The 11888-nt window shown below is 45.5% G+C and overlaps 1 protein-coding gene across 2 annotated transcripts in view; it reads right to left on the minus strand.

The window, feature by feature from the left end:
- Positions 1 to 11629, minus strand: part of LOC147882532 (P-loop containing nucleoside triphosphate hydrolases superfamily protein) — a 125382-nt gene extending 113753 nt beyond the window's left edge. For both annotated transcript variants that reach the window (XM_087400409.1, XM_087400408.1), the window contains exons 1-2: positions 11376 to 11629; positions 11238 to 11297 (exon numbers count right to left, since the gene is read on the minus strand). In XM_087400409.1, the coding sequence (XP_087256535.1) occupies positions 11238 to 11297; positions 11376 to 11411 (96 nt within the window). In that variant the 5' untranslated portion in view covers positions 11412 to 11629. The remainder of the gene's footprint in view (positions 1 to 11237; positions 11298 to 11375) is intronic.
- Between the last annotated feature and the right edge of the window lie 259 nt (positions 11630 to 11888).

The raw sequence follows: 11888 nt of genomic DNA on the forward strand, positions 1-11888 counted from the left end.
TCTATTAATGAGTCTGCACACCTATTGAATGCACATAAGTAAAGAAGTCTGTGATTCCACACCCACACCACACACTGTGTGAGCTCCTGGGCATTACTATAAGTCTTCCGCTACGTGTACCCTCTGTTGGGTATTTTCTAACAGAAAGCATGTGAAACCACCTGAAGCGGGCCATCTGTCAAGACCATTATAGATAATGAGATCATGTATTCTGCCCAGGTCTAATAGGGCCTGCCCATAGGATGAAAGTGGACCTCGCCTGTCAGCGGAAACCCGTAGCATACTTGCCTCCTCAAGGTCAACATCTGCCAGTAGAGTGGAATCATCTCTGAAATCAAGAAGTGGTACCTGACGGGTCCTTGTCCTCGCGTTGAAGTCCCCCACTAGAAGGACTTCTCCGCGGCTAGAAAAGTCAACGATGGACTGATAAAGGGCAGCAAATGGGGATGTCTCATCATCACCTCGAATATCTCTGGCAAAGTGGGAGGTCTCCGGGGGGAAGTAGCAAACTAGACAAACAGATCCTGGCTATCCATGTGTCGTATCCGGATCCAAAGAAATTTGGAATGTGTATCTCTCTGCTCTACTGAAATGATCCCCCGAAGTGTGGATCTGGAAAGGACTGCAACTCCATCTGAACCTCGAACTCCTCCTGTACCCCTCGTCTCATCTCTGTAGGCAGACTCCCATGTATATCCGCTGACTATTGGGAGAGGGCGCTCTGGACTCTGATGTGTCTCTGTATAGAAGACTATGTCGTGGCCTGTATAGAATTCCGTATAGTGAAATATTGACAAAGATCAAAGCAAGCTTGCCCAACATTGAATGGGTGGATGATGCTGAGTAGGATGATGACGACTACAGGCCAGCTTCTATTTTGCACTATAAAGGTCATGCTATCCTTACACTGAAGTCGAAAGATATGCGGATTAAGCTTCTTCGACAATCTCACAAGTTGAAGGGCACCAAAGTATGGATAGCAAGGAGCTTACACAAGCTCAACTTAAGATTAAGGCAACTGAATTAGCAAAAGTCAGGGCTGCCAGAAAGGATGGAAAATGGGCAGTTTACCGTGAAGATTAAGGCAACTGAATTAGCAAAAGTCCGCCCAATCCCTGTATATTCCAACTGACTATCCTCATCGGCGAGAGGAAGCGGGTTGGAATACCTTGCCCGACCTGGTGGTGGAAAAAGAACCCTCCGCCGGAGCTGACCTCCTGCCATACACACGAGGTCCAAGGGGAGGAAAGTAGGTGAAAGAGAGAAGGATCTCTCACAAGGGATGCCGATAACTAGTTCTCTGAAAGTAGAAGGTACAAAATCATCATCTGGGAGTTCAGAGAGGTCCTCCAAAGCGGAAAAGGAGTTCCGTTGAGCCAGTCCTGGGGAGGGTATACGAAGGATTCCTACTGAAGCAGGGATAGAATGTAAGATCCCCTTCCCTCTATCCAAAGAAGGAGGCACCTGTACTGGATCCTGATCGAGAAGTGCTGCGGACAAGGTGCCAACGACCTGGGCTGCTGAGGAAGGTACAGCCAGATCCAGGGATGGGGTCAAACAAGGCTCCTGAACACTAGTCTCCTCTCGAGGCTCCAAGGGGGTAGCCTCCGAAGCGGTGGATGTGTGATCTGAAGTAGAGGGCCTAACCGCGGCCGGAACCCACCGTGGGCGAGAGATGGTGCGAGGTGTACTAGGGACTTGGGTAGCCCTAGGAGGGGGGGGAGCCCGTGTCTGAGGCGGTGCCTGTGGAGCGGTAGGTCCTGCTCCAGCTCTCTGTCGTACGAGCTGGTTGCTTTCTGGGCCATGAAGATTCTTGATCTGTGTGATGAAAATCTTAGTTGCTTCTCCTTCTAAGAGCTTCTCTATTGCAAGCTGATTCTCAAGGTTATTTGAATCTTGGTTTTGATCCCGCATCTCATACTAGCCTTTCAATATGTTCCAAGCCTCATTGGCCTTGGACATACGCTGAACCAATGTTAAGACAAAAGTACTTACACTGGTAACAATAGCATATAGTGCATCTTTGTTTCTATCTCTCCACATACGTAGAAGAGTTGCTCGTGACAAGGATCATGTTACAAGGGTTTCTTCTGCTATTGCAAATGTTTCTAGATACAGTCCTAGAACAATATCTAGGAGCTCGTATGCATCCAAAATGACATTGATCTTGAACTTCTAGAGAGTGTAAGTGTCCCGTCGAAAGGGCATACCCTTCCACAAGTGTCCATTCATCAAACCATCCATAAGTCTAAGGTATAGAGAAAGGAATGCGTCACAGATCATGACATCCCCTCCCACTCAAAATAAGACCCTGGTGGAGATAATGAGCTGATGTTAGAAAATATCACAGTAGGTTCTGAAAATACTGCTGTAAAATGTCAGGGTACTGCTGTAAGTCTTCATCAGATTGTCGAGTAGCGTCGGAGTCATCCAGATCTCGCCAAAGAACAAGGAATTCCGTGATAAGTCGATGTCGAGTCTCTCGCTGCCGATGGTCCAGAATACGCTCAGGAATAAGGAGAACATAATCGTCTTTGATTTTTGGGACATAATCACCTGCAGGAGGAACTACTTCATCACCTGGAATGTACGTCTTTAGCCAAGAAATATGAAATGTCGGATGGATTTTACCCCATGATGGTGGTAATTCCAATTTGTAACCTAAAGGTGAATTTTTATTGACGATCCAGAAAGATCCATAGTATCTTGGTCGCAACTTAGGAAACACAAACTTAACCGTCTTATAGCGATGTGGGGCTACAAATAATAGCACCATGTCACCAGTGTCAAATTCCAGGTGACGTCTATGTTTGTTGGCAGACCGTTGATACCGCTCTTGCGCTTTTCGCATATGATCCCTGACTTGGAGTAGAATGTCTTGCATTTCTTGAACCAGTTGATCAGCTAGGGCCACTTGATGTTGAAGTACAAAATTTGTTGGTACAATCGGAATGTGTCCATAACCTACTTGGAATGGAGTCATGCTGATGGCACTATGGAAAGAGGTATTATAAGCAAACTCAAGGAGTGGTAGATACTCTTCCCAAGCTGCTAGGCGTGACTGAATATAATGTCGAAGCATTTCTTCCAGAACTTGGTTGACTCTTTCAGTCTGGCCATCTGATTTTGGGTGGTAGGCTGAACTGAACAATAGAGTTGTACCCAAAGATTCGACCAGTGAAATCCAAAAGTGACTGGTAAACTTAGGATCTCTGTCGGATACGATATTCTTGGGCAATCCATGGTGTCGGAAGATGTGTTGTATGAAGAGTTTGGCGATGTCCGGAGCCTGTGCACTTCTTTTGCAAGCAACAAAGTGTGCCATTTTGGACAATCGATCAACAATTACCATAATCTGAGTGTTACCTCGGGACGATCGTGGTAGTGTTGTTATGAAATCCATGGAAATACTTTCCCACCTTTCAGTTGGAACTGGAAAAGGCTGAAGAAGTCCTGCTGGAAGTCGTCGGCTTGCTTTCATTTGTTGACAAGATAAGTAAGATGTAACCATTTTGATGACGTCGCTTTTCATCTGAGGCCAGTAGTATGTTGCACTGAGTAACCTATAAGTCTTGTTGATGCCTGGATGGGCAGCATAAGGAACTACATGATGCTCTTTTAACAAAAGACGTCGAACATCCTTGTCATGTGGTACACAGACGCGATCTTGATAATACAGATGGTCGTCCCTATAAGAATAGGATGAGAAAATCTTTTGTTCGGAAGTCGAAGGTTGATCTTTTGAAAGAACTTGTACTGCTGTGCCGAAGTCTTTATCATTAAATACTTCCCTTTGAATGAATTCGGAACATCCACAGATAATGTAGAGATTACCATAGCTGATGCTAGAGTTAACTTGCTGAGAGCATCTGCAACTACATTGCATAGTCCTGGAATGTACTCAATGGTCATGTGAAAGTTGGCCAAAATCTCAACCAAGCATGCTTGTCGAGCGTTCATGACTCGCTGAGTAAAGACATACTTTAGAGAGTGATGGTCTGTCTTGACCACCGAGTCGGCTCCCATGAGATAATGTTTCCAAGAGCGATAAGCATGTACAACAGCAAGAAACTCCTTATCATAAACCGGGTATCGGTTTGGATATCGGAATGTTTATGGCTGTCAAAAGCAATAACTCTGCCTTCTTGCATCAAGACTGCTCCTGTAGCGATGTTGGAAGCGTTGGTCATGACCTCAAATGGAAGGTTTGGGTCAGCAATAGCCATAACTGGTGTGGTAGTGAGTGCTTGCTTGAGTTGTTGGAAACTATACTCTGTTTTGGGAAGCCACTGAAAAACTACTGTACTTTTCAATAATTCGGACAAAGGAGCTACGATTTCGGAAAACTGATAGACCTTTGTATGGTAGAAGTTTGCCAATCTGAGAAAAGAGCGGACATCATGAACATTCTTAGAAGTAGGCCAGTTTCGGATTACCTCGACCTTCTTGGGATCCATAGAGATGCCTTGAGCTGAAATAACATGTCCCAAATATTCGAGTTGGGTCTTGAAGAACTCACTCTTCTCAACGTTGATGTAGAGAGAATTTGCGCGGAGAACTTCAAAAACTTGGTGAAGATGTTGTTTATGCTCATGTAGGGATCTGCTGAAAACGAGGATGTCATCGAGGTAAATGATGACGAACTTATCGAGGAAAGGCCTGAAGATGTTGTTCATTAATGTCATGAATGTGGCCGGGGCATTGTTTAACCCAAAAGGCATGACCAAACATTCATAGTGTCCATACTTTGTTCGAAAAGCTGTCTTGTACTCATCGCCTTCTTGTATGCGAATTTGATGATAACTTGAACGAAGATCAATCTTTGAGAATTGTGTTGCGTGTAGAAGTTGATCGAAGAGATCATCGATGCGAGACAATGGATACTTGTTTTTTATAGTGAGCTTGTTGAGGGCTCGGTAGTCGATGCAGAGCGCATTGACTTATTCTTTTTTTCCACAAGTAGTACAAGAGATCCGAAAGGGCTGCGACTGGGCCAAATGTGACCTTTGTCGAGCAGTTCGGTCACCTGTCTTTGGATGTAAGAAACCCGATAAGGAGGTTTCGACGGTGGATTACTGCCGGGAATAATTTCGATTGGGTGATCCACTGGTCATCGAGGTGGTAACTGCTTTGGCAATTCTTGTGGAAAAATATCCAGGTAGGGCTGGAAAAAAGATTGGTTGAGATATTCAAGAGGATCCTTTGTTGGTGTCTCCTCTACTGCCGTAACCAACAGAAGTGAAGTCTTTTCTTGACGTTTACGAACCCACTTCTTTACTTGTAGGGCACAGGCAACTGGGGTTGAAGGAGAGTCCCTAGAACCAGTTAGCTCAATAAGTTTTCCATGGTGGACAAACTGGATAGTATGGTTGCGAAAACTGATTGATGGATCATAGTCGTAGAGCCACTGTTGTCCAGAGAAAGACGCATGATGTCGAAGTTCAACTTATCCGTATAATGTTGGATGCGAAAAGACAAGTTTTTGATCCTGGTGTTGCACAAGAAGGTAGTTCCATTTGCGAGTTCAATCTGATAGTCCATGCTAGGACGGGTGGTCAACCGAAGTTTGTCGACCATAGAACTAGCTAGGAAGTTATGAGAGCAGCCACTGTCGATGAAAATAGTAACCGTTGTCCCATGAATCGATCCTTAGACACAAAGTACTTGAGTAGCCAAGCAAGGTTCGGGGTTGCTGGCAAGGCTCATGTGGATGGTATTTGCCATTCGAACAACTTTGTCTTTCTTGTCTTGTGCTAGGGTAGCATCTTCTATTTGGAAAGTGCTAGGTTCCATATTGGAATTTTGCTTTGGTCGCTTGGGACAATCGAACCATCTATGGTCGCCTGTACAGATGGTACAAAGTCCTTTTGTGCTGGAGTTGTTCTTCTTGTCAGTGGCCGCACCTTTATGTTGGGGATGACGGTGATGACTTTGTGAAGTTGAAGAGGGGCGATCCTTGAAGGAATGCTTCTGTTGGGATCCAGCATACGATTTTTGAGACTTGTGGGGATCTTGAGAATGTCACTGACCTTGATTACCCGAGTTTTTTCTAAACTTGGGGTTATCTTGAGAGCGAGCACCTTTGGCCATAGTAGAGTTCTGTGTTCTATTGACACTCTGCTTCCCTGTGTTTTGGAAATCTGTAATGCGCTCTGCGTAAGCAATAGCACCAGCTGTGGTGGTGATGTTTGCTTTGAGGACATCAATGCGTAACGAGGGGTTTAGGCCTGAGATGTAAGCATGAAGGCAATCATCATCAGTTAAACCATTAATCTCTAGCACCGGCAATCTCTTTGCCTTCAATGAGGTCAACAGTATCAAAGTACATGCGCAATTTTGCGAGCCATTGGTCAACTGTTCGGCGATTTCGTTGACCAGTGTAGGCTTCCGCAAGTTTAATGTCAAGTCTTTTAGTTTTGGAAGCTTGGAGTAAACGGTAGAGGGCACGGAGTTCAGTGTTTTCTACCTCAGGTGGGAACGAGTCCACATAGTAGTCCGGTGGCGTCACGTCATCCTCTGTATGTGTGTACTGCGAGAATCTTGGAGTTGTTGGACTTTCTGGACCAAGTCGGAGATGCTGTCTTGAAGCTGATAAATTTGAAGTTGAAGTAGTGCTTCGCCTTGTAAGTTGACTTCAGGGGTCTTTTTTGGACTTGAGTCGCTTATCTCCGGAGAGGCTGCACACGAGCGTTGCGACATATCTGAGGTCCCTGTGAGAAGAGCACGAACCTGTGCTCTAGTTTGTACCATTCCTGGAAGAAAATCCGGGCTGCTCCCTGAGGTTGCTCATGTTGGAGGGGGCAGGAGAAGCAGGATGGAACCAGCCGTGGAAATCTGGTAAAGGAGGTCCTGTTTGAGGTAACACTAGTGATGCCGAAGTGGGTGTTACTGCTCGTGAGAGTACAAGGGTAGGTTGCAGAGTCCACGGATCTGAGAAGGGATAAGGAGCTGCTGTTGGGAGTGGAGGATATCTAGAAGAAGGAGTGCCTTCAGAGTGTAAATACTGTCTTGGGGAAGGTAAAACCTGTGCAGGAGGATATCTGGGAGCTGAAAGAGGTGGAGAGTACCTTGGAGATGCTGAAGCTGAGGGGTAAAAGTCTCTCCAAAGATGGACAGCAAACTCGTGAGGAATATCGGGTTATGGGTATCTACGTGTCTCATGGAACACAACCTGGACTGTGCTGAGGAAGTAATGTAATTGAGGTGCCTCACGCAGAAGGTATAGGATGTGGTCCAAGTCACTGGAAGGGCACGTGACACAGAAGACCCACGATGCAAAAGCTCCGAAATGGGCTGGTTGTGCAATCTGAACACGATATTGTGTGGTAGATGATGTCTGAGGTGTCCTTGAAGGGACTGGGGAATTACCAGGGGTTTCCATGCTTTAAGGAGGAGGCTTTCATTTGCTGTAATTTGATAATGATCGTCAAATAACAATATGAAAGAGAATCCTTAGAAATAGAATGGAAAGAATCCACCTAGCATAGATTAGATCTGCCAATTAGTTGCGTAGAAAAGGCCTGCAGATCACTGTCCGGAGGTCCATGTTGCTGTCCTTGCAAGTCCACGTGGATGTGTGAACAAGAAACAGGTGCCTGGCGAGACTTTCGAGCCAGATGGATGAGATCTGGTGCACTTCTCCTGCGTTGAAATCCGTGGCATTAAGGTGGCCTGCGTTGAAACCTGTGGGGTACTAGAAGCAGGACCAGGCCTGGCTAGACGAAAATAGAGGGCAGCAAAGAGCCGCTGTTCACAGGCTAAAAGTGGCGTGATGAGCAGCAGGGGCCACACTAGTTTGATTCGAGATCAAAAGGGCAGCAAGGGCTGCTGGTCACAGATAATCATGGCGATGAACCAACAAGAACTGGCTGCTGCAGAACGATCTAGCGTATGCCAGATGGAAGCCTGAACGAAAGTGCCGCCTGCTTGAAAAGGAGAAGGCGGAAATCACGTACGGCTGTTTTGGAGCGGAATAGGCAGACGTGAAATCGCGATTGAATTTCGCCCTTTTTCCTTGCTGGTTGGTAGCTGCCAAAAATTAAAACGTGGGTTTAATGAACCCTTGGGTAGTCTAGGGTTAGGCCTTGGGTGTAGGGCTGGTTGCCCTTTTTAGGCCCTCTAGGTACCCTTTTGTAAGTTGGTGCTTGGTGCTAAAGGGTGTGCCTATTCTGAGGGGTGTGACCCTTGGAATAGGTGTACCTTTTTATGAAGGGGTGTGACCCTGTTTTAAAAAGGGATGTCCCCACACGAAAAGGGGTGTCCTTTTTTCCACGATGGGGTGTGTCCCTTGGGTGAGGAGTCAAAACTCTTCATCAAAAGGTGCGTCCGATGGTGAAAAAGGTGCGTCCCTTGGTTTTGGGACAGCCCAAGCACATCAAAAGACACGATTTTTGTCGTGTCCATTCACATCAACTCGTGATGTGGGGAAGATGGAGAGGCCATTGATTACTTTAGGTGGGGTTGGCGCTAAAAAATTTTACGCTCATTCTCTCCATCTCTTCCATGCATAATGTGCACGGATATCCTTCTAGCAGAAAGAGATGTATCAGATAGGCGCTAGAAGGTGGGGGGCATTTCCTACAGGCAGGAGCGAAATTTGCTCTGATACCACTGTAAGAAATCCTAGATTTACCGTATATAGAAATGTGCTAAGGAACAGAAAGGAGACTGAAATAGCAGAGAACAAGGAATATTTGTATTGCTTGAGTGTTTGTAGTGTGTCATCCATACAGTTGGGCCTCTCTTATATATAGAGTGAAGAGTCACACATGAAAAGGTGTGTACTCCAAAGTGTATGTGCATGAAGAGGTGTGTACCCCTTGTGAAGGGTGTGACTCTTGATGAGAGGGTACATTACAATGGAAGTGTCTCTTCAATAGAATGTCTCTTGTGAAGGGTTGTGCCTCATAGGAAGTGTCCCGTCGAAAGGGCATACCCTTCCACAAGTGTCCATTCATCAAACCATCCATAAGTCTAAGGTATAGAGAAAGGAATACGTCACAGATCGTGACAGTACGCGCGGTGGAGAACAAGCTTTTGCTGCAAGAGATAAGGGCAAAGGTAAAATATCAGCCCAAATATGATGCAAGTCATACTTCTTAACATACTTCTGGATTCTTGTGCTAAGGATAAAAAGGATGCTGAAAAGCTTAAGAAGAAAGGAAAGTACCATTATTGCAAAAAGCCACGTCATCACATCAATGAGTGCCCAAAGAGGATGCAAAGGAGAAGCAGAAAGAGTATGGTATGGTTGTAGAGCATGACTTGGCTTTCTTCACAAGCAATTGTGATGCCTCGTGAGAATCACACATTCAGTGTCAATGAGACTACGGATACATGGTATTTTGATGGGGTGCATCTAGACACATCACTTCCAAGAAGGACTTGTTTGACATGCTGTCATGTGCTCCTTTTGGCAAAAAGATATCTTGTGCCACAATTCTTTTTATCCTGTTAGAGGGATTGGAGAGAATTAGCTTATAGCCGTTCATGGCTCTAATCTCCGTATCCACGACGATGCTTTGTATGTCCCTTGGATAAAGAAGAATATACTTTCGGTTTCTCATTCACTAAAAGAAGATCTCAGGTCATCTTTGAAGATGGCAGGTGTATAGTTCATGTAATGAAGGGGGGAAAGGGGTATTTTAGTAGCCCTTTTAGCTAGAGTTAGTGGAAAAAGTGGAGGGACTATATAAGTCCCCATCCACCATTCATTGTACACTTTTTGATGTGACATCTAATCCTATCTACACTCTCTCTCAATCTCTCTCTATCTTTCTCTCTCTCTCTCACCCTTTTCTCTATCTTGCTCTCCCCCTACCCTTTCTCTCCTATCTCTGTCTCTCTCCTCCTTCCTCTCCCCTACCCTCTTCCCCTTTTCTGCCATCTTTGGCCCTTCACCAGATCTGTCCCTTCCCCTTTCTTACATTGGTAGCAGAGCTCCGACCCCGGCACCTGTGCTTCTTCACTTCATCTTTCACCTCGATTCCAACAACTGCTACAACTCTTACTCCAACGCCAAACACCAATGGATTGTAGCTGGCCAATGAACGATTGCAACAATAGATAACAGAGGCAGTACCAACGAACAAGCTAGAGCCAGGTGCAATGAACAAAACTGGAGATGGGATTGAACGAGATGCTTAGAGCAGCTATCATCTACGAGATTGGTGGATGCTCAAGCTAAGGTACCCGAGTGCTTCAAATCCTATCAGGACAATTATAACACATAGCCGAAGCCAATCCTCCAGGTCAAAGGCTTGTAAGCATATTGCAGAAAGTGAAGAAACCCGTTCTCTTTGCCACTCTTAAGGTTCCTCCTAGCTCCTTGACTTTCGTAAACTAGTAGGCTTGATTAGCAATGCCACCAATAGCAGAGGGCGTATCAAGAGGAGAATATGCTCAAAAGGAGACGATGCAATAAGGAAGCCTCATAGACAGTCGCTAGAAATACATCTAGAAACCAGCTGGCCGATTAGCCTATAGGAATCGAACCCAAATTTGAGTGGTCAAAACGAGTGGGATGACAAGACTTGGGCAAACTATATATTGGCTGCTCCTCCTATTAGCCATTTCTTGAGAAGGACAAGTAGGATAGATTCTAGTAAACATCCTTCATGCTGAAGGTTATGCATAGTTGGCATCCCTTGGAGAGGCAGCCTGCTTTAGAAGAGTTCCTCATAGCTTTACTTCAGAGAATTGTGCATACCAAGGCCATGTACTACAAGAGGATGGACTTGGAACAAGTTGCCATAGGACATAGGAGAGTAGAATCATGGCTTCTTGATCACTTATTTAAGTCACACTTAAACCATCATGATGCTTTTGGGCACATGGTCAATGAGAGAAGAAAGTTTGAGACAAGCCATTATTTGTTTTACAAATCCCAGAAGCAGAGTCCTGATGAGAGAAAGGGAGGGGAGACAAGACAAAACTGAATTTTGCAACTTGCAAATAGTCTTATAGTGAAATCCTAACCCTAAGTAAGAGTAAATCTTGGACCGGCACGTTAAGTGGCACGTGAACGATCCTAAACGTTCTATACCGATAATTTGGAGTATCATGGATATCTTAGCTTAACCAATGCCAGATTCCAACAAGGGACTGTGACACAAGTCTCGGTTCTAGCGGTAACAATTGTGACACAAACATGATGAAACGAGTACGACTAATGAGGGCATCGCCATCGTCCCAATATGAAAATGGTTGAGCAATTCAAGCAACGACAGAAGGCGTACCTTTGCCTGCTGTAGAGCATCCTCTTTTTGCTTCCGTAAGAGCTCGTCTAATGCGAAAGGCTGCAATCAGGAGACTATCAGCGCTTAAAGGGTAAAGGATTTCGACCCCTCTCATCGAACAACTAGTATAACGCATACCTCAGAGGAAGAACGTGCAGTGGAACTCTTGGCCATGCTGATGACGATTTATACTCACTCAATCAGCGCAGACGACGGGTACGGAATTCCGGCACAGAGCGGAAATACAGAGTCTTAGCACTCGAGATGGTAATTTCTCGTTAAAAGGATTAAAATTAAAAAGCGGCGGGGTGCGTAGGAGCCAAGTCACCCGCTTCGGAATGTTGACACCTCAGCGAATGCCAGAATCTCGCCCATCCATGGACTAGGAAATAGAATTGGAGAATGGTTTACACCAGCCGGTGGTCATCAGACATGTCACCAACTTGTGATTGGTGTAGTGTTTAAAGGAGATGGAATGGGCCAATCATGTAGCAATTGGAGGAGTTGGCCATGGGGAGTGGGCAACTTGCATCGACCACAAATGTTTTGCCTTACTATCCGAGCCCATCCCTCTTATTGGTACTACCCCTTGGAGGATGGTCGCCAGGTAATGTGAACCCAGTCTTAGATTCCCACTATTGAGGTCGATGG

This window comes from Dipteris shenzhenensis, chromosome 29 (assembly GCF_047967505.1).
Source record: "Dipteris shenzhenensis isolate YYH24624 ecotype China chromosome 29, Dip_SZ_1.0, whole genome shotgun sequence".
NCBI classification, from domain to species: domain Eukaryota; kingdom Viridiplantae; phylum Streptophyta; class Polypodiopsida; order Gleicheniales; family Dipteridaceae; genus Dipteris; species Dipteris shenzhenensis.